This window comes from Octopus sinensis, linkage group LG11, assembly GCF_006345805.1.
Source record: "Octopus sinensis linkage group LG11, ASM634580v1, whole genome shotgun sequence".
NCBI classification, from domain to species: Eukaryota; Metazoa; Mollusca; class Cephalopoda; order Octopoda; family Octopodidae; genus Octopus; species Octopus sinensis.
In genome coordinates this window covers 38994946-39022445 of record NC_043007.1, presented here as the reverse complement: position 1 = coordinate 39022445, position 27500 = coordinate 38994946, and the positions used below count along the sequence as shown (strand labels likewise).

At 36.3% G+C, this 27500-nt stretch overlaps 1 protein-coding gene across 2 annotated transcripts in view; it reads left to right on the top strand.

The window, feature by feature from the left end:
• Nucleotides 1-27500, top strand: part of LOC115217417 — a 98983-nt gene that overhangs the window by 70432 nt on the left and 1051 nt on the right. Inside the window, exons 2-6 of one of the 2 annotated variants that reach the window (XM_029787109.2) lie at nucleotides 3412-3498; nucleotides 7615-7655; nucleotides 16933-17052; nucleotides 23224-23368; nucleotides 25595-27500. The exon at nucleotides 25595-27500 is cut by the window's right edge and continues 1051 nt beyond it. In XM_029787109.2, coding sequence (XP_029642969.1) covers nucleotides 3412-3498; nucleotides 7615-7655; nucleotides 16933-17052; nucleotides 23224-23368; nucleotides 25595-27500 — 2299 coding nt within the window. The remainder of the gene's footprint in view (nucleotides 1-3411; nucleotides 3499-7614; nucleotides 7656-16932; nucleotides 17053-23223; nucleotides 23369-25594) is intronic. The other variant, XM_029787110.2, reaches the window with a different exon arrangement.

Sequence of the window (27500 nt, the reverse complement as noted above, 5' to 3'; positions counted from 1 at the left end):
ACCAAGCCAGTCAGATCTGGCAGTGTTTCTACAGCTGGATGCCCTTCCTAACACCAACCACTCCGAGAGTGTAGTGGGTGATTTTATGTGCCACCGACACAGGTGCCAGACGAGGCTGGCAGACGGCCACGCTCAGATGGTGTTTTTTATGTGCCACCGACATAAATCAATAACAGAAGGAAAAAATTTATTAATTAAATTAATTAATTAATTAATTAATCAATTAATTAACAATTGTATCAAGTAGATCAGTATGTTAAAATAACCTTTATAGGTAAAATTATCCACATAATTATAAGTAGGGTTCAGCTAATTGTTTCACCACATACCGAAATTAGAGAAAGGTGTTACCAGCATCAAGATTCTTATAGTAGCAGAAAAGGAATTTCTAATTCCTTTTTCTAATTTCGGTATGTGGTGAAGCAGTTAGCTGAACCCTAATTATAATTATATTTATATATACATACATACACATGTGCACGCACACAACCACACACACATGCGTGCACACACACGCACGCACACACACACACACACACACACACACACACACACATCCAGGTTTATCTGTTCATTGGATCATAACAAAGTCACTTAGAACACAGTAGTCAAACTCTTAATGAGTGTCAACATCTTGTATAAAAATATGGTGGATACAATTTTAACAAAACATATATAAGTGTGTATGATGGTGGTGGTGGGGGTGGGGGTGTTTGGGTGGGGTGGGGGGGTTATGGTGTATTGAGTGTGAGATAGCTGTTCCAGTTTGGAAAGCAGAACTGTGTGTATAACCTAGAAGTATGTTTTATTCTCTTATATTGATCTATTGCTTGGACTACCATTGATTGGCCCAGAAGTGCAGCAGTCTATTGTCTGCATGTGCATGTATGCGTATATACTTGTGTGTGTGTGTGTATGTGTGTGCATAGTGTTACTTATGTATATGTCCAATAATGTGTCTTTTAGCTAAGGCGGTGAGCTGGCAGAATCACTAGCATGCCGGACAACATGCTTAGCGGCATTTCATTCATTCTCATGTTCTGAGTTCAAATTCTGCCAAGGTTGAACTTTGCTTTTCATCTTTTCAAGATTGATGAAATAGGTACCAGTTGCACACTGGGGTAGATGAGCCTGGCTAGGCTTTAAAAAGGCGCATTTTTAGGAGACACATGGCCTAGTGGTTAGAGCAGTGGATTCATGGTCGAGGGATCACGGGTTCGAATCTCAGTCCGGGCAATGTGTGTGTTTATGAGTGAAATGCCTAAGCTCCATGCGGCTCCAGCAGAAGGTAATGGCGAACTTTTGCTGACTCTTTCGCCACAACTTTCTCTCACTCTTTCCTCCCTCATCTAACAGCTCACCTGTGACGGACCGGCATTTCGTCCAGTGGGGAACCTATATGCCATGGAAACCGGGAAACTGGCCCTTATGAGCCAGGTGTGGCTCGAGAAGGAACAAATTGGGGTGGATGTAATCAACTCGCCCTCTCCCCACAAATTTTATTCCTTGGCCTGTAGTAGATAGGATTATTACTATTATTAAGGTGATGAACTGACAGAATCATTAGCACGCCATACAAAATACATTGCAGCATTTTGTCCTTCTTTATGTTATGAGTTCAAATTCCACTGTGGTCACTTTTGCCTTTCATTCTTTTGGGGTCAATTAAATAAGTGCCAGTTGAGTACTGGGGTTGATTTAAACAACTTAACCCCTCTCCCCGAATTGTGCCAAAATTTTAAATCATTATTATTATGGCTTAGTGGTTAAGGTGTTGCACTCACGACCTAACAATCATAATTTCAGTTCCTAAGACTGTGTGGTGTGTTGTATTCTTGAGCAAAACTCTTCATCTCACATTGCCCTGCAATCACTTTGATATCTGACATGTGGGGCACTGTGCACCTGTTCAGACAATGTCAATTTGATGGAGAGAGAGAGATAATGCACAGCACAAACATTTGATCACTATAAACAAATCATTTGTGCAGGTCGTTTAGCAAAAGCTGAATGCTCGTATGTCATCATTGACTGAAGGGTCCATCACATTGTTGTTGTTGTTGTTATTATTATTATTATTATTATTTTATTATCATTATTATTATTATTTTATGTTTGACTTTTGCTTTACATTTGTACAAGTTGGCTCCAAATCTCACCCAGAGACCTCAAGAGACAACTAGGGTATGGTGTGAAGCCGACATGAGTTATTTTGAAGTGGGAAAGTGTGTATTATTAATGTGGTGCTCTTGTGGGGATGAGGTGTATGTGGTGTGTGTAGCAGTGTCATATATATAATTTTGTTCTGGGGTTGTAGGTATATATAGCTCTGCTCATTGGTCTATTTTCTTTCTGTAAAGGATAAAGTCATGCGGGTGAGGTTTATGTTAGCGTGCTGTGATATATCAATATATATATTTATATCAATATATATCAATATATTTATATGTATATATGTATATATATATAGGCGCAGGAGTGGCTGTGTGGTAAGTAGCTTGCTTACCAGCCACATGGTTCCAGGTTCAGTCCCACTGCGTGGCACCTTGGGCAAGTGTCTTCTACTATAGCCTTGGGCTGACCAAAGCCTTGTGAGTGGATTTGTTAGACGGAAACTGAAAGAAGCCTGTCATATATAAATATGTGTGTGTGTGTTTGTGTGTGTATGTTTGTGTGTCTGTGTTTGTCACCCCAACATCACTTGACAACCGATGCTGGTGTGTTTACGTCTCCATCACTTAGCGGTTTGGCAAGAGAGACCGATAGAATAAGTACTAGGCTTACAAAGAGTAAGTCCTGGGGTCGATTTGCTCGACTAAAGGTGGTGCTCCAGCATGGCTGCAGTCAAATGACTGAAACAAATAAAAGAAAAAAATAAATAAAAGAAAAAAATATATATATATTGTGTGTATGTCTGTGTGTATTCATTCTCATGTTTGCTTTTATGTCGACACCACTTAAAAATGGTATACTGTTTTCATTCACCAATTGTTAGGTTGGTACATTAATCACAGAATATAATAGTAATCAGACAAATAATGAATAGGTTTTATGGTCTAACAAGAATGATTGAGGAGGTAACAGTTCCATTAATTAATTAATTGATAAATGTTTTTTTTTACTCATTGCCTGTCACCAAGCCAAGTATGTGCACTTATTTAGTACCTCTAATGTTAATTCTCTGTATATATCTTTCAGTCTCCCCTTGTATCTATATAATATAAGACATGATTGGAAAAATCCACCAATGGACCAACGGTTATAGCAAAAGATAATTACAAAAGATTACAGTTACATGGTTTTTCTAGTCATACTTGTATTTTTGTTTGTCTGTGGGTTTTCGGGGTTTTTTTGCCTCAATCACAGATGTCTTATGATTGATTTTCTTCTATTCTTTACCTCTATTTACAGTTAAACAAATGAGAAAATCTCCCAGAGGAAAACCTCTTGATAACCCAGCATTCTCAGATAACATTGACAGCATTCAGGTAGATGAAGGTAATTAAAGTTTTTACACTGATATACACTTTTCATTATTGTTGTTATTATTGTACTAACTGCAGCAGCACGTATTCTAAAAGTGGAATGAAACAGGGAAGATTATTATTATTATTATTATTATTACTTTTTTTTTTTCTTCTTTCAAATTTGCTTCCATTTCTTGCCGAGTGTCTTCCCGACTCCTAGGGCAAAGAAACTCATAGTATACATTGGTAGGCCATTAACCAAACTCAATAGTTCGTTCATTTTTTTTTTTTTTTTTTTTTTTTAAGTTAAATTAAAATACATGAGCAGCAACAGTTCTCACATCAACAATAATAATAATAATAATAATAATTATTATTATTATTATTATTATTATTGTTGTTGTTGTTGTTTTATTTCTGAGAGTGCTCAGTCTTGTTCACTCTTGTTGATTCTGTGAGAGTGAACAGCAGACTGTTGTCTGAGGTTGCACAGGGTCTCTTTCTGCACATTATAAGCTTCAATACTTGCTTGTTAATTATTGTTGCTTGTTCCTTCTCGAACCATGCCTGGCTCATAAGGGCCAGTTTCCCGGTTTCCTTGGCGTATAGGTTCCCCACCTGAACGGGATGCCAGTCCGTCACAGGTGAGCTGCAAAATGCAGGAGGAAAGAGTGAGAGAAAGTTGTGGCGAAAGAGTCAGCAGAAGTTTCGCCATGACCTTCTGCCGGAGCTGCATAGAGCTTAGGTGTTTCGCTCTTAAACACACACATCACCTGGTCTGAGATTTGAACTCGCGGTCGAGGGACCGGGAGTCCGCTGCTCTAACCACTAGGCCATGTACCTCCATGTTAATTATTGTGGAAGACATTCAACATCCAAGTACCAGCCTCAAAATCCTAGGTGTCCCAAGCAGAGCAGTTTTGGGTGGGCTTGCTCTGCTCCCATGTCAGTTCCAATTCCTCTGTCATATTTCTCGAACTTGATTGTCAGTGCTCCAAGTACGCCTACAACTACTGGGATGACAGACACTCTCCTCATAGTCCAAATTCTTGCAATGTGGACTATGGTGCAATCCTATGATCTCTAGATGCAATCCCATGGTCATTCATGACCAAAGGAGGTTGTTACCTTTACCCTTTTACCTGCAGAACTGTGAGAATCCAGACAATAACCTTTTCTCCTCCAGGCACAAGGTCCAAAATTTTGAGGGTGAGGGCTAGTCGATTAGATCGACTCCAGTACACAACTGGTACTTAATTTATTGACCCCACCCCCCATCCCCCACAAAAGAATGAAAGGCAAAGTCGATCTCAGTGGAATTTGAACTCAGAATGTAAAGACAGACAAAGTACCTATTTCTTTACTACCCACAGAGAGGACAAACAAGGACAGACAAATGGATTAAGTCAATTATATCGACCCCCCCCAGTGCATAACTGGTACTTATTAAATCGACCCCGAAAGGATGAAAGGCAAAGTCGACCTCGGCGGAATTTGAACTCAGAATGTAGCGGCAGACAGTACCGCTAAGCATTTCACCCAGTGTGCTAACGTTTCTACCAGCTTGCCACCTTGAGAATCCAAACAATAACGTATCTATTCATTCTTCATACTTTCTGACAGATTCAAAATCAAATACACCTTCAATTTTGTGCTTCAATTTGTCGATTTTTTCTCCCACAAATTGGCAAAAATAATATTATGCAATTAACAACCTCTGAGCAATGTTTACGTCTGCCATTAATTATATTAATGAATTATCAAGTAAGCAATTAAATAGGATTATACATATGTATAATGTAGGTAAGCTAACATCAAAGCTGTGTCCTCTCAAAGCTTATTCCATCTGCTCATTCCATTATTACAATCCAGTATGTTGTTGTAGTTATTATATTGATGTGAGGCACATATTAAAGTTGGAAATTCTGGAAATGTTGTTTGCAGAGTTATTATATAACAAAAGAGGAAATAAAAAATTTTCTTTGGTATCATTTCCTCACCATAGTGGAGGCACGTGGCTTAGTGGTTAGGATGTTGAACTCATGATCGTAAGGTTGTGGTTTCGACTCCTGGACCAGGTGATGCATTGTGTTCTTGAGCAAAACACTTCATTTCACATTGCTCCAGTCCACACACCTGGAAGCTGATGGTAAAGTACTTGTTAGACATTTTTTGAATAGGCTGATGGAAGATATTTGTCTCACAATCATCTGTAAATCACAAAATGGTTATCGATGAGGTAGAGGAACAATCAAGTTGAGATTCTCTGTGAAACAGATACAAGAGAAATGCACTGAACAGAAGGTGCCTTTGTATCAAGTCTTTGTTGATTCAATGAAAGCTTTTGATACATTTAACAGGGATGCACTGTGAACAATCCTTGGAAAGGTCAGGTTCCCATCATTGTTTGTCTGTATGTTTAAGGCTCAGATATAAAGGCTCAGGTTGTCTATAATAAAAAATTGTCTTATAAAGTTCCAATTCACAATGGAGTAAAGTAAGGCTATATTCCTGCTCCCATACTCCTTCCGATATTCTTGCTGATCTCTTCTTTTATAGACTCTGCCTATATGTACAAAAGTGCATCAGGATAAACCAATAAAGGAGTACATGCCTTGTCACTCAGATTGTTAGAAACAGCAGCCAAATCTTCCTTCTCCTGCAAATCACACCATACTATCTTTAAAATATAAGGAAGTACACAGTTAATGATGTAGTTCTAGATACCACTACACACACACAAAAAAAGATGGGATTGTCACATTCTGAATGCTTGTGATTGTAGATTTGTTTTAGTCAGGTTGACCTGTGGCTAAACGACAACAACAACAACAACACAGCAGCAGCAGTCACAATAATAATAACAACAGCAACAACTGCATCAATCAATTACAATGTGCATAAAGGAGTGGTTGCCAACAATAACAAGCTGGCAGCCAGCTGGTCAGAAGAACACTGATCAATGCAGAATCATCCCACCTTTTCTTTATATAAATGAATGAGAAAAAAAAAGTGTAATATATGCATGTAACACTAACATTCATAGCCTTAAGCAGTGTGCAGCAGAAAAACCTCCCTTATTTTACATGACTATTGTTATGGTGCTGAGGAAGTTAGGAAAACGATAATAGTGTCGTCGTGTAGATAATATTTCAATGTTTTGTTTGCAGTTAATACTGTGGTTTAAGCTGGTGTATAACTGGTGTTTTCAGTTGTAATGTTTATCAAACTGTAAAATGCAAGAGAGATTTTTTGGCCACCGCCTTGACTGGCTTCTGTGCCGGTGGCATGTAAAAAGCACTAACTAATCGTGGTCACTGCCAGCCTCCCCTGGCACCTGTGCCCGTGGCACATAAAAAGCACCCACTACACTCACGGAGTGGTTGATGTTAGGAAGGGCATCCAGCTGTAGAAACACTGCCAGATCAGACTGGAGCCTGGTGCAGCCTTCTGGCTTCCCAGAACCCGGTCAAACCCTCCAACCTGTGCTAGCACGGAAAACGGACGTTAAACGATGATGATGATCCTCTATGTGTGGACACATCAACACTACCGAATCTCACTAAGTTTATCTCACAATCTGAGATTCTAGGTTCAATCTCTTTGCATGGGCATTTTGGGTAAGCATCTTTTATTAAAGCCTAGGTAAGTGTAATTGGGTAGATGGAAACTATAGCTGTTTGTCAGATGGACTGCAATTCAAAGGGCCATTGTGGTCAATCAGTGTGTGATGCTGATTTTCATGTGACAATACATCAAGGATACAGGAGTTTGTGGTTAAAGTGTTGATGAGGATGATGAATCTAAGAGAAGGCCAACTTGTATCTAAAACTCTCTGTTCTACTGAACCAGTTATCTTGCACTTTGCTTGTATCTGGGTTCCTTGATATTATGAGTGTGTGTCATTGTAGTGTTGTGTAAACCACCCTTCACTTAAAACCTTTGCATGAGCAGTCAATTACTGGGGTCAAAGACCTTAACTTACCTCCTCCACTCATATTGCTGGCCTGGTGCTAAAATTAGAAAGTCTTCTTATCATTGTATTTTCTAATTATTGAACCAGTTTGACCTTCATAATTTAAACCTAATTTATTTCATTTCATGTTTATAAATATACAAAGTGTTAATTTAACTTTTTTCTTTTCAGGGGTTTCTGAATCAATTAAGGACCACCACTCTCCAAACATGGTATGTGATTGTTTATTATGCTTGTTTGTTTTATTTTGTGCATTTTAATTTTTCTTTTTCCTTTTTGGTGGGTGGGATTCCTAACTGACTTAACAAGTTGTCATTGTCATCATCGTCATCATCATCATCATATCATTATCAACACTTTTAATCACAACAATAATAATAATAATAATAATAATAATAATAATAATAATAATAATAATGATGATAATGATAACAATAATGATGATAATAATAATAATAAGCCTGATCTTTGCTGCACAAGACCAGGCTCTCGCTACCAAGTTAGTGAAGTATAACATCTATAAAACTTCTGACACCAGAAATACAGACTCTGTGGCAAGAGCATGGGAAATATGATCCACTTAGTAAGTGGATGTGAGAGCCTTACTCAAAAAGAATACAAGTGCCACCACGATAAAGTGTGTATGTAACTTCTTTGGCTCTTATACCATAGATACCAATATAAAATTACAGAGAACTGGTATGATCATGTACCAAATAAAGTTATGCAGGAGGATGGAAAAGTAACGATACTCTGGGACTATGATTTCAGACGGATCATGTAATTGAACACCATCGGCCGGATATTGTCATATTGAATAAGAGAGACAAATGATGTCAGATCATTGATGTAGCCATACCAAATTATATGAATATTGTGAGTAAAGAGGTTGAAAAAATCGCCAAGTACTCTGAATTGAAAGTGGAAATGGCAAAACTGTACGGAATGCGAGAGGGTAATGTAAAAGTGACACCAGTGGTGATTGGAGCATTGGGTTCAATCCCATTAAAACTTCAAGACTTCTTAAGGCAACTGGAAATCCAATGCAAAATTGATGTCTTGCAAAAAGCAGCCTTATTGGGAACCATTGTCATCATTGTGCCTGTCATCGATATCACCACCACCACCACCACCATAATCTTTATCATCATCATTATTATCATTATTGCCCAAATCATCATCACAACTATCATCGTCATCATCATCAACATCATCCTCTTCACTATGATCGTCATCATCTACGTCATAGCTATGTCTCCTCACTAATGTACTAAGCATTAGTCAAAGAAGATTTCTAACATACATAAAAGAGGACAGACACAAGGTGATAAAGAGATGCTATAGAAGGAATATTTTAAATAAATGATACTTAGATGAAGTTAAAGTTATCAACAATTGTAGACTTTATATTGCTTTTCAAATTATCCAGAATTGTATGCAGTGCATTATTAGGTGTGGCTGTGTGGTGAGAAACTTGCCTCCCAATCACATGGTCCTGGGTTCAGTCCCAATGAGTGGCACCTTGAGCAAGTGTCTTCTACTATAGCCCCAGGCTGACAAAGCCTTGTGAGTGAATTAGGTAGACTGAAACTGAAAGAAACCTGTCATATATGTGTGTGTGTGTGTGTGCGTGTGTGTGTGTCTGTGTGTGTTTCTGTCTGTGGTTGTCCCCTTACCACTGCCTGACAACTGGTGCTGGTGTATTTATGTCCTCATAACTTAGAGGTTCGGTAAAGGAGACTGGTAGTATAAGTACCAGGCTATAAAAATAAAAGTACAGGAGGTGATACAATCGACTAAAAAATTCTTCAAGGCAGTGCCCCAGTATGGCCACGGTCTAACGACTGAAGCAAGTAAAAGATAAAAAAATGAAAGATACACACACATTCACACACAAATATATGTGAGTATGTAAATAAACATATGTGCACTCTCCTTTAGAAGATGATGTGTGAGCATTCAGGTTTTGCCGAACAACCTGCACAAATGGTTTGTTTATAGTGATCAAATGTATGTGTTGTGCATTATCTCTCTCTCTCCATCAAATCGACATTGCCTGAACACATGCCATGGCGTACCAGGCATCAGGTGTTGAAGTGATCGCAGAGCAGCATGAGATAATGTGTTTTGGTCAAGAGTACAATGCACCACCCAGTCTAGGAATTGAAACCATGATCTTGCAATCATGAGTGCAATATCCTAACCACTAAGCCAAGTGTTCTCACTATATACATATATATATATATATATATATATATATATATATATATATATAGCATCCAAAAGCGTCTCAAACTCAAGGCACATGCCTTAGCTTGCGTTCACTGTCTGGCTGTCGCATTCATGAGGTGAGTGACAGCATCACCGGTAGAATTGCCATTTTGGGATATTAGCGGTGGCGGCGGCGGTCATGCCATCGTCGTCCTCTATGTCTCGCCTGACTTGTTCGAAGAGATTGAGACGAAAATGGTCTGCTCGATTAGCCAGCGGGGTGGCGTCATTGAAGGCTAAAACAATACGAAGCGCATTGTGACCAGCGATGTGTAGCAACGTCTGATGGCCTGGGCGGTCACATCACGTGATATATATATATATATATATATATATAAAATGTATGGGCATGGAACACTTACATTTAGCACTCTGAGTTTCTCAACAGCAATTTATTCGTTACTCACTGTTGTTCATCAGCTACTAATACATGCTTAATATACATTTAAAACACGTCCTAAGCTTGCAATAGCTGACAATTGACAGCAAGTATTGAATAAATCTCGGTTGAGAAACTAAGAGTTCTGAGTGTAAGTATTCCATGCTTGTGACATTTAACAGATTTAGTTTCCTATATATATATATATATATATATATATATTTCATTTTTGTATGTGGTTTACAAGATTCTTTATGTGAATTCGTGTGTTGAAGCATATTTTATTGTGTCTGAGGAGGGTAATTCTCTTTTGGTGCTTTATTAATTTAACACACCCACCGGTCTGATTTCCACTCATTTACTTATTTTTAACTAAAATTTACGTTGTGACTTGCAACCTTTTCAATAGTCATCAGACTGGTGAATGTATTAAATTAATAAGGCACTAAAAGAGAATGACTCTCTCCAGACATAATATATATATATATATATGTATGTGTGTGTGTGTGTGTGTGTGTAGATCGATAGAGAGATAGATATCTTCCAGGCTAACCCATCAAAGATCCAGGAAATGATGTTATTACTAATGATATTGGTGATGATGATGATACATACAACTCCAAACACACATATAAATATATTTAAGATATATTTTTACATATTGCATATACTATGTTTTATATTTCATGTTATATAGATACATATTTAAATATACTCTACATAAATATTATGTACATGCACACATACACATATAAATCACATATATATGTTATTAAATATATATATTATATATTGCCCAACCAGTTAGAACATGATACACAAATGTAAAATTATGATGATGTCCTTGATGATGATGTTGATCATGTGTGTGTGTGTGTGTGTGTGTGTGTGTGTGTGTCTGTGTGTGTGTGCATGTGTGTGTGTGTGTATGCATGCATGTATGTGTTATATATGTTATATATATTATGAAATATATATCCATGTTATGGATTATATATTATATCTGTATCTATCTATCCATCTTTTTAGCTATGCATATACATATATAAATGAATGTTTATTGTATAAATATATGTATGCATGAATACATTAGTATATGTGTATATGTGTGTGTTATATTATAATTGAGAGATGCAAGTCATACTGAAATCATACAAAATGTTTATAGGTTATGTCTAGCCTCATACTTATTAACTTTAATAAATCCACAGACTTTCTGAATGACAGATCAGATAACTACGTGGAATATTGCCATTTCCACAAGTACCTACTGAAACATTAGAAGAATTCACATAACTTAACTGTGTAAACTCATACTTAAGTATTTACCAGGAATAACACCTTTACCATTAGGCCACATACACATGCAGACACACATTCACATACACCACATGTATATATAGACATGTATGTATTTATGTGTACACTTCATTGTCAGTATCATATTAAATGAGCTTTACATGTTGACATGGGTAGGATGAGTTATCATTATTCAAATTAGTTCTTATTCAGTCATATTCATCCTCTAGATAGGTCAGAGACTCACATCTTGTTAATATATTCCAAAATTTTGGCATCCTTTCTACCAATGGATGCTCTTCATTCTATTAACCATTTTACAAAATGTACTAGATTCATATCATTATTCTGCCAACATTAAAATAATTTTCATATCCTCGACAAACCTAAAGAACCTTCTCAACACTGAGATGCCTCTGTTCAATCAAGGCAGCATGACTAATAGCAAGGAAAGAAGTGTGAACACATGATGGAAGAAATAAAGTAACTGTAGCATGGGTGTCGTAAAGTAGGAGTGATGTAAGAGTGACACTCTTTACTCTTTTACTTGTTTCAGTCATTTGACTGTGGCCATGCTATAGCACTGCCTTTAGTCAAGCAAATCGACCCCAGTACTTATTCTTTGTAAGCCTAGTACTTATTCTATCGGTCTCTTTTGCTGAACCACTAAGTTACAGGGACATAAACACACCAACATCAGTTGTCAAGCGATGTTGGGGGTGGGGGACAAACACACACATACATATATATGACAGGCTTCTTTCAGTTTCCATCTACTAAATCCACTCACAAGGCTTTGGTTGGCCTGAAGCTATAGTAGAAGACACTTGCCCAAGGTGCCTCGCAGCAGAATAGAACCCGGAACCATATGGTTGGTAAGCAAGCTACTTGCCACACAACCACTCCTGCTGAAAGAGTAATGGAAAAAAGATACTTATGGTAGTTACTTGTTTCTTAGTGCAGGAGTGAGATCGAGAGATAGTGTAAGTAACAGGCGATGATAAGCAAAGATGATTGATGGCAATAGCAAATGAACTGGAGGAGAAGTAGAGATGGTTGATGACACAGAAATTGTAATGGTTGGATATATCAGATACGAACAGATCCGATACTACCTTTTGTATGTTGGAGTCTGAATGGGAGAATGAGGTAGGGTTTATAAGATGGAGTTATAATGTTCAAATTTTCAATACTTTCCCTCCACTAGACAGGCAACATGATGCAGGGAATAGGAGAGAAATGGAAGTGGAGAGGGTGAGTACCTGATGGATGAGAGGGTCTGACAGATCCAATGGCACTTGTAGCTATGTGGCAGAATAGTGCAGAAAATTAGGCTGAGAGAGCATGAATGGTAAACATATAGGGGACTGAGAAAAAACCCCCAAGAACAATAGAGATGATTGACAGATAGGTAATGGGGATGAGATAGTATCTAGGAGACAAGAGAGAATCAAATAGGGATTTGACAGGGATGTATTACATAAGGGATAAACACACACACGCACACATATACATAATGCCCAGAGGCACAGGCATGGCTGTGTGACAAAGAAATTTGATTCTCAACCATGTTGCTTCAAGTACAGTCCCACTGCTTGGCAACTTGAGCAAGTGTTCTCTTTGGACCGACCAAAGATTGGTGAATGAATTTGGTAGACAGAACTAACTGTGCTTTACTATGTTTTTTTTTTATGTTTGTGCTCTACACAAGAGTTAGTGACAGAAAGGTCATTTGGCTGTAAAATAATGCCTTGATTATATAGTAGTCTAACCCATGCTGATATGGAGAAATGGACATAAAACAAACAAATATATGTGTGCATGTGTTGTACACACTAATATATAGATAAATAGATAGATAGATAGATATGGATGTTTGTATGTATGTATAGAAATATATGATACTTATACATACTGTATATATTACATTGGATATTATATGATATATGTATATATACACACACGCACGCACAATATACATACATGCACATATATATATGTATGTATATAATATAGTTTATACAAACACACACAGATATATGTATCTATGTATATATATATATACATACGTACAAATTTAAGTCACAATAAATTCACGTAATCCGGTAATACTCATAAAAAGGCTCCTTAATGTGTCACTGTACAAACGATATAGAATATATAGTAAATATACAAGAGAAAAGCATAAGGAGTATATAAAGTCATATATGATAGAAAAATATTTAGATGAATCTTTATTTAATGATAAAAAAAATCCAAATATCATGACAAATTTGTTTCATAACTCAAAAAACAAATAACTTATATTATCATATTTAATAATAAATATATTACTTAGATGTCTGCACTGATACAAAATGTAAAAAATCTTTCAAGATGATGCAGAATTTGAGCCATGACATAACTCAAATCCTGCATCATTTGGAAAAGATTTTTTTTACATTTTGTATCAGTGCAGACATGTAAATAATTTATTTATTATTAAATATGATAATATAAGTTATTTACTTGTTTTTTGAGTTATGAAACAAATTTGTTGTGATATTTGGATTTTTTATTGTTAAATAAAGACTCGTCTAATTATTTCTCTGTCATTTATGACTATATATACACACACACACATACACACACATACACACACATACACACAGGCACGCGCAAGCAGACATTCACTTGATAACAATTACAGAGCAATACATACATATGCCTACAAAATATATAGACATTAATTAATAAAAGAAATAGAATTTGTGAACATTAATTAATGAAAGAAATAGAAATTGTGAACTAGTGGATAATGTTAGTGGTTCTGTTTAAACTAGTAGTAGTAGTAGAGTCTACTTATAGAACAGGTTTATGTCAAATTGTTTACATTGTCCAAAAACTAAAATTCACCATGAGAATTATTTAGGTTTTTAAGGATGAGACCTTTTTCAAGTGTGCAGAGATTTTAACTTTATTAGCATTCATTTAAGGCCACAGTCTTTAATAATTGGTATTTATAAAAGAAGAGTTATCTTTTAATTGCCAGATATAATTGGATAACTTTCTCACATTTCTCTTTTTAATGTGTTTCAAAGAAGTATAATAGTTATCCCTCAAATTATATTTTCCTTCTGTCATGCTTATGTATTGTTTATGTGCTTTATTGAAATTTGGTTTAGTTTACTTTGGTGGATCAGCTTCTGTTTCATATGTGATGATGCCTATGTTGCATGACATATTGTGTAAACTTAAGCTGATATCTCTGCATGTACAATCAAGGCCATATTTTTGGAGGCATATGCAATAATGGTTGTGCAACTGCGAGTTTATTTAAGTCAGATCCATTATATATTTTTCTATATTTATTGTTGGTGAGAAGTGTTTATCAATTAATACTGAAAAGGTTTTAATGAATATTTGACTTAATGTTTAATAAAAATAGGAAGTGTAAAGCAGAGAATATTTTGTTACTATTTTTACTATTTCTGAGTTGGCAGGGCTGGTAGCAAATGCAATTTTATCTTTGAATTTGTTCACTTCCAAGATATTATTTAAGTAAAGAAACTTTTGTCAATGATTCCCTTCTTTAAGAGTAAAATGAAAATTCTTTTACAGTTTTGAAATTTAAAAATTTTAAGGGTATGTGGCAGGAGCCTATCTTAACATAAGTTTTTCATTAGGTTTACTAAAAATTTTATAAAAGTTTATTGTTAAATTTAGCATATCAAATGTCCCCTAAACGTGTAGATAAGGTTATCTCTTTATATAGCTAAGGTGTGTTAGTTGGCTTATTTGGATATAGTTGACATAGTATCTTTATAAGAATCAATGTCTTTTGAAGTAAGCCTCTTGCTTTGTATATCTAGGATATATAATCCTGGAAGCTTTCATATCTCTATGCTATCATAATCCCCCATGCTTACTTCAACAGTACCAGAGTGGTCAGATTTTACCCGGACAGAACCTTTGTCAAAATTGAGTGATATCTAACATGATTGATAATCTCAGTTCCTTTATCTTTTATTAGTTTATAAGTCTTTCTTTGCAAATTCTAAGCACTTCAGAGCGAGGATTTAGAGATAAAAGGCTAAATCTGACAATGTCAAATTGGATAATTTGAGAGTTCTGTTTATAACTAATTCTGATAAACCAACCATGTTACATCACTGGAGGTTGATAGCCTGCCTAATATTATTGTTGAAATTATTTAAAATTTTCATCAAGGTTATCTCGGTTTAGGGTTTAAGGTAAACATTTTCTTTATGCTTCCTACTTTATGATAGTCTTCAATCTGTTATCTAGTTTACGCGGTTTTCTATATATTCATCTCATTGTTAATGTTGTATGCTGCTTTTCCTACAGTTTTGGGTTGTTATTAAGTAACTGTGCAGAGTATTGTCACCTCCAGAAAAGTTTTAAGGTTGTGTTAAAAAATATTGCATAGCAGCCATGAAGCCCATTTGATAATTTCTTTATCATTGTCCATGTTTCACTGCCATATAATAGCGCTTATTTGACAGTTGCAATGTACAGCTTGATTTTGCTTCACCTTGGCAGTTTGGAGTTCCAGACCTTTCGTTTGTGACAGGCTGTCCATGCTTGTACCTTCCTGATCTTAATGTCTGCTTCCAAACTGTTCACTCATCCATCTAAGTACTTGAAGTTTTCAACAACATCAAATTTGTAACTGCTCAGAGTAAAAAGTTCAGCATCCCTTGATCGGTTGAAAGATGTGTGTTCAGTTTTCTTGACATTTGTATTTGTCCAATTTTGACAGCTGAGGTTTCTACTCTTCTGAGCAACTGCTGTGCTTGATCTATCTTATCAGCTATGATTGCTATATCATCTGCAAAGTCCACCATTGTTAAAAAAAGAGCATCTTTTTTTCTACACTATTCTCTTTCTGCATATGACTCTCTCTCAAAGACTTTGGAAAGGTGGAATATGATACATATGATAGGTGCAGTTGGCTGTCTGTGGCCTTATGAATTGTAATTATTTTACTGTCTCTTGCAGTATTTCCCATATATACATATATCACACATGCAGACACACATACATAGAGAGAGAAAGTGCAACAGAAAAACCTCCCACATTTTACATACTCATTAATGTGGCATTAGTAAGGTTAGTTAGATGGTAATGGAGTCTCCATGTAGATATTTTACCGTTTTATTAGTTACCATTGTGGTTTGACCATTATAAATTGTGTGTTTGTTGTTAAAGCATTTGTCAACCAGTGAAATGTGTCCCACCCTGCACATACAGATATATATATTCATGTGTGTGTGTGTATGTATGTATGTATGTATGTATGTATGTATGTATGTATGTATGTATGTATGTATGTTGTGTGTGTGTGTGTATGTATGTATGTATATATGTATGTATGAATGTATGTATGTATGTATATATGTATGTATGTGTGTGTGCTTTTATGTATGCATATATTTATATATACATTTATAAATATATGTGTGTGTGTGTGTATGTAAGCATGCATGCATGCATACAAGTAAACCTTAATAAAATGACCAATACATGTTTAAATCCAGACCCTCGCTTCATATAATGGTCCAAGCTCTCTAAGCATGAAAGACTGGAATTCACTTCCCAAAGTGCAGTTTGCTGGCACCGAGTATGGCTCATATGGCTCTCTGAATAGCTTTTTGCAAGTAAGTTCCAGTTTACTGTTTGTTGTTGTTGTTGTTGCTGCTGCTGTTGTTGTTGTTGTTGTTGTTGTTTTTGCTGTTGTTGTTGTTGTTGTTTTTGATGTTGCTGTTATTGTTTTTGTTGTTGTTGTTGTTGTTGTTGTTGCTGCTGCTGCTGCTGCTGTTGTTGCTGCTATTGCTGTTGTTGTTGTTGTTGTTGTTGTTATTGTCGCTGCTGCTGTTGTTGTTGTTGCTGCTGCTGTTGTTGTTGTTGTTGTTGTTGTTGTTGTTGTTGTTGTTGTTGTTGTTGTTGTGTTGTTGTTGTTGTTGTTGTTGTTGTTGTTGTTGTTGTTGTTGTTGTTCAGCCTTGGGACAGCCATGAGTGAGTTGAACTTTTATCCCTCTCTTTGATGTTGTGTATTAGGACTACATTATCCAATGTGTTTCTCATGCCCTTTTTTTTTGTCCACAGATAGTAACGTACATATAACTCAAGAAAGATATAAGCTGCTATTTCTAATAGGCTAAGCTACCATTGACTTGTTTTCATTCTTTTCATTGTGTATGTATGTACACTACCGTCAGAAATTAATTAGCACCCTTGATTTGCTCACCATGAAGCATGGTGGGGGTGGTCTGATGGTGTGAGGGGCGTTCAGCTACAGTGGTGTTGGGCGGCTCTATGCCGTCGAAGGCAACATCAACGCAGCAAAGTACGTTGAGATAGTACGGGATACCTCTTTGGTGGCGAGGAGTACGTGCTGGCCAGTCACCTGACCTGAACCCTATTGAGAACCTCTGGAGTCGATTGGGTAGGGATTTGAATGTGCAGCAATACAGGAACCGACACAAGCTGTTTGGGGCACTTCTTGCTGCATGAGGGGCCATCCCTGCACAGTACCTGCAGGCACTCATAGACAGCATGCCGACCCGTGTAGCAGCTGTCATTGCTGCCAAAGGAGGAGCAACAAGATATTGACTAAATTTCACGATTAATAACAATTATGTGGTGTGCTGGGATATGTTTTAATAAATTTTTGATTAAAAACGAGTTCGTTTCTGATAATAAGTTAATTAAATTAAGAAAATGTAAGAAAATGTAGAAATTTGAGAAGTGCTAATTAATTTCCGACGCAAGTGTATGTATGTATGTATGTATGTATGTACGTGTGTGTGCTTGAGTACATACAATACACACACATCGTGACACTCCATCAGTTATGACAACAAGGGTTCCATTTGATCCGATCAATGGAACAGCCTGCTCATGAAATTAACGTGCAAGTGGCTGAGCACTCCACAAACATGTGTACCCTTAATGTAGTTCTCATGGAGATTCAGCATGACAAGGCTGGCCCTTTGAAATACAGGTACAACAGAAACAGGAAGAAAGAGTGAGAGAAAGTGGTGGTGAAAGAATACAGCAGGGTTCACCACCATCCCCTGCCGGAGCCTTGTAGAGCTTTAGGTGTTTTCGCTCAATAAACACTCACAACACCCAGTCTGGGAATTGAAACCAGGATCCTATAACTGCTAGTCCACTGCTCTAACCACTGGGCCATTGCGCATCCACCACACACACATACACAAACACATATGCACACATGTAATGACTACGTTGACAGCAAAAATGAGAGTTAATAGGAAGCCAGGAACCCTAGAATTTGAACAGCGATGCATGTTTTATATCTACATCAGTGCTTTGTTCCTAATATAGAAATGTATTTGTTGCCAATTCAATCAACTGTAATTAACTGTGTAACCATCATCATCATCATCATCATCATCATCATCATCATCATCATCGTTTAAAGTCTGTTTTCCGTGCTAGCACGGGTTGGATGGTTCAACCGGGGTCTGGGAAGCCAGGAGGCTGCACCAGGCTCCTGTCTGATTGAGCAGTGTTTCTACAGCCAGATGCCCTTCCTAACGCCAACCACTCCGTGAGTGTAATGGGTGCTTTTTATGTGCCACTGGCACAGGTGCCAGGGGAGGCTGGCAGCGACCATGACCAGTTGGTGCTTTTTACGTGCCACCAGCACAGAAGCCAGTCAAGGCGGCACTGGCATCGGCCACACTCAGATGGTGCTTACCAATAAATCTATAATCAATAGTGAGGGTTCGTGGCCTAGTGTTTAGGATCTCGTGCTCATGATCACAAGACCCTTCGTTTCAATTCTCAGACTGCACAGGGCATTGTGTTCTTGAGTTAAACACATCGTCTAATGTTGCTCTGAAATCACTTTGACATCTGACAAGTAGGAAACTGAGCATCTGTTCAGGCAATGTGGGTTTGATGGAGGGAAAGTGCTAATGTATAACACAAGCATTCAGTCACTGTAATCAAATCATCTGTACAGGGTGTTCAGCAAGAAATGGAGGAGCTCTCATCTGTTGTCTAAGACAGGAGAATCCACAATGAATCAATAGGACATTACTCTTTTACTTGTTTCAGTCATTTGACTGTGGCCATGCTGGAGCACCACCTTTAGTTGAGCAAATTGACCCCAGGACTTATTCTTTGTGAACCTGGTACTTATTCTATCGCTCTGTTTTTGCCGAACCACTAAGTTACGGGGACATAACCACACCAGCATCGGTTGTCAAGTGATGTTGGGGGGACAAACATAGACACACAAACATAAATATCTATATATATAAAACTCAACTTGTGTGTCTGTGTGTGTATCTGTGTGTGTGTCTGTGTGTTTAACTTCCCGGCACATCTCCTCCTAGCCAACAAATCGTAGAACCACCAAAAATGGGTCACTTAAAGTTTAGGCGAATGAAAATTGAACTGCACTATTTCTGTTCTGAAATTCATCTCGCAAGTGCAAAAATCGATAATGTGTTTGTTTAGGCCTTATCCCATGTATTGAATAGTGAACTTTACTCAGTCAGCTGTTTGACGTGGACTGTGTTCACCACATGTGCAAGCATGCGTAAATTGCATGAAAAATAAAAAATCAAGATGTAAAAACGAATCGCCGTAAACATTGTAGAAATTCAGCAAAGAAATGAATTTTCAGGATGTAGCCTGGAGGGTTTTTTCCTATTAATTGTTTGGACTTTGTGAACACATACCAATTGTTTTCATAACATTTTTAACGCTTTGAATTATATGTGACCATTTTGCATTGAGTCTGCAGTTTGAATCATTTTAACCAAATTTTAGTAGGCCGGATTTTTTATCATCACGATACATCGCCAGCGACTCCCTGAAACTCTCCCCTGAAATCCCCATTGAGAAATCTATTATATATATAATAATACTTTGAATGTGACTCCTGAGAAAGAGTAAAAGTAATTATCCGATGAACGACAGGTATTACTGCTAGTATATATATATATATATATATACACACATATACACGACGGGCCTCCCTCAGTCTCCATCTGCCAAATCCACTCACAAGGCTCCGAATGGCCCAAGGCCACAGCAGAAGACACTCACCCAAGGTGCCATGCCAAACCGCTAAGTTATGGGGACGTAAACACACCAGCTACTTACCACATAGCCACTCCTGAACTCAGAGCCAGAACAAAAACTAATAAAAGGATTTCTATCTGACAACCCTAACAGCTCTACAAATTCATCACCTTCTTAAGTTTACTGCTACTGATTAACTTAGTGTTGATATATTTTATTCATGTAGCAAGAAATGTCTGTGCAATGAGAAATATAGAGCAATATCAGTCAGTGATGTTAAGTATGGAAGATAACTCTACTTAGGTTTTGCTCCTATTCTGACCTCATCAGTGAAACATTTACTTCATTATCATACTTGACAAAATGGTGAGAGAATTACTAAGTAAATGTAAAAGGTTGTACATTTATTGGTGAAAAAAAAAAAATGGAATTTTTTCAAAAATAAATGATTTAATGTTTATATAGGCAAACTAATAATTTTTATTTGAGATGATTTTAAGTGTATTAAAATATAATTTTGCACCAGTTTTGAAATTTCTCCACCTGGAATGTACCATTGTTTCTAGATATGATCATTTACTTTTTTGTTTCTTTACCTACCTTATTACTTAAGGTTAGAGTGTTACCCGTAATAGGACAGGTAACATTGTAAGTATACCTATGCTGCTATAGGTAAATATAAGGAAATATGGTATTGTTATAATAATTATAATTTAACCTTTATTGAATCTTGGGGCTTATAGAAAATGATGAAATATAGCTTAGTATGTGCACTCATCTTGCAGCTTTCCATATCTCTCTTTTATGCTGTGTCTCTTTCATCTCTGTCTCTCTCTCTCTTTCCCTCTCTTTCTCTCTTCTCTCCTCTTTATATGTTGGAGAAATCAGCCAGTCATAACAACTGCATAATTATGACAATTCCTCTATAATATTGTTTTTACTAATTTATTTTCGTTTCTTTTAACAATCATAACTTAACCTAATTAAACTTCCTACATGTTTAGGGAAAGTAAAAATCATCCTGACACTTCTTGCTATGTCTACGGTAGCTTCACAATTATATCATAATGATGACATGTTAAAAGAGATCATAAAAACTGAAGCTCAAGCTACTATATTGTGACTGTCAACTAGGTGCAGGAGTGGCTGTGTGGTAAGTAGCTTGCTTACCAACCACATGGTTCTGGGTTCAGTCCCACTGTGTGGCACCTTGGGCAAGTGTCTTCTACTATAGCCTTGGGCCGACCAAAGCCTTATGAGTGGATTTGGTAGACGGAAACTGAAAGAAGTCTGTCGTATATATGTATATGTATATATATATGTGTGTGTGTGTGTGTGTGTTTGTGTGCATGTGTGCCTTTGTGTCTGTGTTTGTCCCCCCAACATTGCTTGCCAATCGATGCTGATATGTTTACGTCCCCGTAACTTTGCAGTTTGGCAAAAGAGACCGATAGAATAAGTACTTGGCTTACAAAGAATAAGTCCTGAGGTTGATTTGCTCGACTAAAGGCGGTGCTCCAGCATGGCCGCAGTCAAATGACTGAAACAAGTAGAAGAGAGAGAAGGGTATATATGGACTCAAATATAACTACATAGTTGCCCAAGACAAGCCATGAGTTCCTCATCAGATTTATGCAGTGTGTTCAAATGGCTTGCAAGACTAGTTGAAGAAAAAGAGGCCCTCAATGTCTTTTGCATTTGGAGGGAACTGAAGATCACTTTACATATCTTCTTTCTGTATTGTTACAATTATAGAGTTTTTTCCTTTAGCCTAGCTAACCCAAAAGAAAATATTTTTACCATCTCTTCATATTAGACTTGTTATAATTTGTTGAGGCAATAACTATAACTAAAAAAAAAAAATTCTCAAGTTTCTCTCAGAAATACTTCCAAACTTAAATGTTGCCAAAATTAAAGAGAAGGATTTTTATAGGTCTTCGAGTTTGAGGGTTACTAAAAAATACAAAACTTCTGATGTAAATACTCACATCACTGGTGCTGAAAGTGTGGCAAACAAGATTCCAAATAAATTTGTGCAAATTCTTAGAAAATTAGATATCTCTTATTTTTTTTAAATGGTGTTAAAACACAAATTGAGATTTTATAAGATGTAGGTTGCCATATGTTTCCTAAATTGCATTTACATCCAAATTCCAGCTCAGTTAGAGATGAACAAGGAGAGTGATATTAGTGCTGTCTTCACGATACTAATGTCCTTTATCTTTTGAATATGTTATATTTTAGACCGAAATATTGATTTCAAATTTTGATGCAAGATGAGCAATTTGATGGGAGAGGACAAGTTGATTACATCGACCCCAGTATTCGACTAGTACTCGTTTTATTGACCCTGAAAGGCAATGTTGACCTTGGGAGGATTTGAACTTAGAATGTGCAAGCGGATGAAATGTCGCTAAGCATTTTGCCCAGTGTGCTAACGATTCTGCCAGGTTGTTGCCTTACATTTTTGATTGAAATATTGAAAATAAAATATTTTCCTGTTATTTCTTTTACTATTAGGCTTATTTTTTTATTCTTTGTTTCACACAATTTGCTGTAGCCATGTCAAGAACCACCAACATTTTGCATTTCAGCTGAGCATTGTTTTCAGCTAGGAGGCTATATATTTCTAGTAGGCTTCTATGTAACTTGACAAAATGAAATAAAACTAAATGCTTGTGAGTTATTTGAGATTGATTGTCATCCAATAAATTATTTTCATTGTTTTTTTGTTTTCTTTCTTTCTTTCTTTTTGTCTGTTTTAGGAGCCAGAAGTTATAAGTGCGGATTTGTTAAGCCAGGATTTCACTGGTCTTGGTTTCAACATATCAGGTAATATGAGAAATGGGATATATATTGATGAGGTAAGAAACAGAGGACCAGCAAAGGAATCAGGGAAGTTAAAAGCCGGTAAGTAGCCAAGAGTTTCACCATTTCTAGGGGTTCTATGAACATACACATCTCTTTCTCTTTCTCTCTCTTTTACTTGTTTCAGTCACTTGACTGCGGCCATGCTGGAGCTCCGCCTTTAATCGAGCAACTCAACCCTGGGACTTATTCTTTGTAAGCCCAGTACTTATTCTATCGGTCTCTTTTTGCCGAACCGCTAAGTGACGGGGACATAAACACACCAGCATCTGTTGTCAAGCAATGCTAGGGGGACAAACACAGACACACAAACACACACACATACATATATATATATACATATATACGACGGGCTTCTTTCAGTTTCCGTCTACCAAATCCACTCACAAGGCTTTGGTCGACCCGAGGCTATAGTAGAAGACACTTACCCAAGGTGCCACGCAGTGGGACTGAACCTGGAACCATGTGGTTGGTAAACAAGCTATTTACCACACAGCCACTCCGGTTTCATAATAATGATAATCCTTTCTACAATAAGCACAAGGCCCAAAGTTTTAGGAGGGATTAGTTAATTACATCGACCTCAATACCCAACTGGTACTTGTTTTATCGACCCCAAAAGGATGACAGGCAAAGATAACAACAGTGGAATTTGAACTCAGAACCTAAAACTGGAAGAAATGCCACAAGACATTTTTCCAACCACAGTAACAATTGTGCCAGCTCACCACCTTATTAATAATAATGATCTGTCTAATATATACACAAGTCCAAGAGTTTTGAGAGGAGGGGCTAGTCAATTACATTTATCCCTTGATTTAACTGGTACTTATTTTATTTACCTCGAAATAATGAAAAACAATGTTGACCTTGTTAGAGTTTGAGCTTAGCAGGAAAAGATCCAGAAGGAGAGGGTATATATATATATATATTATATATATATATATATCTATATATATATATCTTAATAATACTAAAACTCTAGAAGCTGTTTGTTTGTACCCGAAATATCTTTGAAATAGTAAATCCACTCACAAGGCTTTGGTCGGCCTAAGTTGATAGTAAGACACTTGCCCAAGGTACCACGCAGTGTGACTGAAGCCAGAGCCATGTGGATGGGAAGCATACTTCATACAACACAGTTACTCATATGTATGTGTGTATGTATGTATGTATGTATGTATGTATGTATATATATATATAATATATATATATATATATATATATATATATATATATATATATATATATATATATATATATATATTATATATATATATATAATATATAGTATACGTATATATATATATATATATAATATATATATATATAGTATACGTATATATATATATATATATATATATATATAGTATACGTATATATATATATATATATATATATATATATATATATATAGTATACGTATATATATATATTATATATATATATATGATATATATGAAATATGTATAATATAAATATGTATGTATATATATATAAATATACATATATATATATCTTAATATAATATAATATATATATATATATATATATATACAGCAACAATTTAGATTCAAATGAATATGGTACTTAATTTAGATGCTCCAGAATTTTGTATGGTGTTACCCATAAAAATTTGCGGGGTGATTATAATAAAAAATAAGCAGCAAGAATGACCCCGGTAATTTGGTACAATTGTTTCGCACTACAACATTTTATTAAAGTTGTAAGAATTACAGCAGTGTGTGTATATCTATCTATCTATCTATCTATCTATCTATCTATATATATATATATATATATATATATATATACTCTTTACTCTTTTACTTGTTTCAGTCATTTGACTGCGGCCATGCTGGAGTACCGCCTTTAATCGAGCAACTCGACCCCGGGACTTATTCTTTTGTAAGCCCAGTACTTATTCTATCGGTCTCTTTTGCAGAACTGCTAAGTGATGGGGACATAAACACACCAGCATCGGTTGACAAACACACAAACACACACACGCATATATATATACGACGGGCTTCTTTCAGTTTCCGTCTACCAAATCTACTCACAAGGCTTTGGTCGGCCCGAGGCTTGCCCAAGGTGCAACGCAGTGGGACTGAACCCGGAACCACGTGGTTGGTAAACAAGCTACTTACCACACAGCCACTCCTATAATTGTGATGTTTACAATTTAATTTAAAATTTATTTTACAGTAATATTATTATATAATGATAAACTATATGTATATCTAATCTTGTTTTATTTTATTTCAGGTGACTTAATCAAGGAAGTTTCAATATCATTCAAAAATATTGTTTTCAAGGACGCTCTCGCCATCTTAGGATATGCCTCTCCTTACCCAGTTAAAGTCACTGTTGAAAAACAGAAGGCAGTACCAAATAGACCAATCATTACGAAGGCTCCCATTTTGCATCCTGTTCTTCGTAGTCACTCAGCAAATGATCTCTACGAAATTGTTAAGGAACCACCACCAAAAGTACCCTACAACGAATTGAAAGTTCGAGGAAAAAGTCCATCTATAGTCAAAATGCGTGGTTCTACAAATAGCAGTCTCTTCAATTCTGAGAGTGATATATCACTAAGCCCGGGTACATTAGAAGTAGTAGTCCATTCGGATAAAGAAAGGGATGGCAAATTTGATAAAGAGAAAAAAATTCTGCCAGAAAAAGACAATCTGGTAAATTCACAAAACCTACGCTTTCCTTCTCTGGCTTCACAAGCCGATAGAAACGTAGACGGCAGGTTAAGATCCAGAGAAGATATTTCAAATATCGATGACAAAATGGATTTGCAGTTTTCCAAGTATGATAAAGAATTTTTAGATTTGAAACACGAAGCAGAAGAAAAATCAACGGGACTAGAATTGGAAGTCCCAGATAACGAAAGAAAACGCTCTCTAAATTCAGAAAGTGAATTTGCAGAACTAGAAAGAAGTATACGTTATTCAGCTCATTTTTCTGAATTATATGATAAAATAAATGACAAGAGTAATATACCACGCTTCAATCCGGAGAAACTGTCTAGTAATAAAACACCTATCGAAGACACAATCTCTGTGGCAACAAATCAGACTGCTATGTCTCAAAATCCAAACATCAGAAAGGACATACCAAACAAAAATATCACAAATGGAATTATACCTGATAATCTATCAGTGGGTAACGATTTTACTGATGTTAAGCCTTTTAGTTTAAATTCTGAGACTGTTTTTAAGGAAAACCCATCTCTGGAAGCAGAGATCACACCAATTAAAAAGGATGTTTCTCTCAAGTCCCCTTTTAAAAATCCCTCAGAAATCCCTTCCTTTGACGGTAATTTTACCGATTTGAATGAAATACAAGAACCTAAAACAGATATGGCACATTTTAAATCTTCTACAGAAAACTTATTTACAATGCCTGTAAAATTCGTTAGAAAAGAGGATGTCGTAGAAAATAGTTTTAGCAAATATATTGCAGACAGTGACAGCGATGCCTCTGATTCTGAGATGATGAAAATACCAAGCCATGACGAAACTGCGATCATACAGTTAGATCCACCTGACATTCCCACCAGAATGGAACTAACAAAAGATCATGACGTGATAAATCTACCCAGTAGAGATCTTCAAAATAACGTTGACCTCCATCTATCTTCGGATGAACTGGAAACTAATGAAGATGATTCTGTAGTAAAAAGGGCTAAAGGTTTATTATCGACAGACGACAATTTTAAGAATAAGATTTGGGACCGAAACCATGATTCAGAAAACAATGTAGACACTAGCTTTCCTATGCCATTGTTTGGTGACGATGAGTTTAGTATACAGTCGCTTATAAAAAAACCCACCAAAGTCACAAGTTTGAAACTGGATGAGAGCACAGGCAGTTCATCTTCAACTGATATGAATTTTGATACTTTTGGAAATAAGAAAAATGAGCATGTTAAAGATGAAGATAAAAAATTTGGGGTAGAAATTAATGAAAGTGAAAACACAGGTTATAAGACACGAAACCCAATGCTTACTTCACCATTTATAACAGGCTTTTTACGCCTAGATGACAATTCCTCCTTAATGAGCGAGACTGACGATTCATATTCTCCCAAATTAGCTGCTAAGAAATTTCATACTTCTGAAGCCTCACCATATCACTCAGACAATGATTCTATTAAAACAGA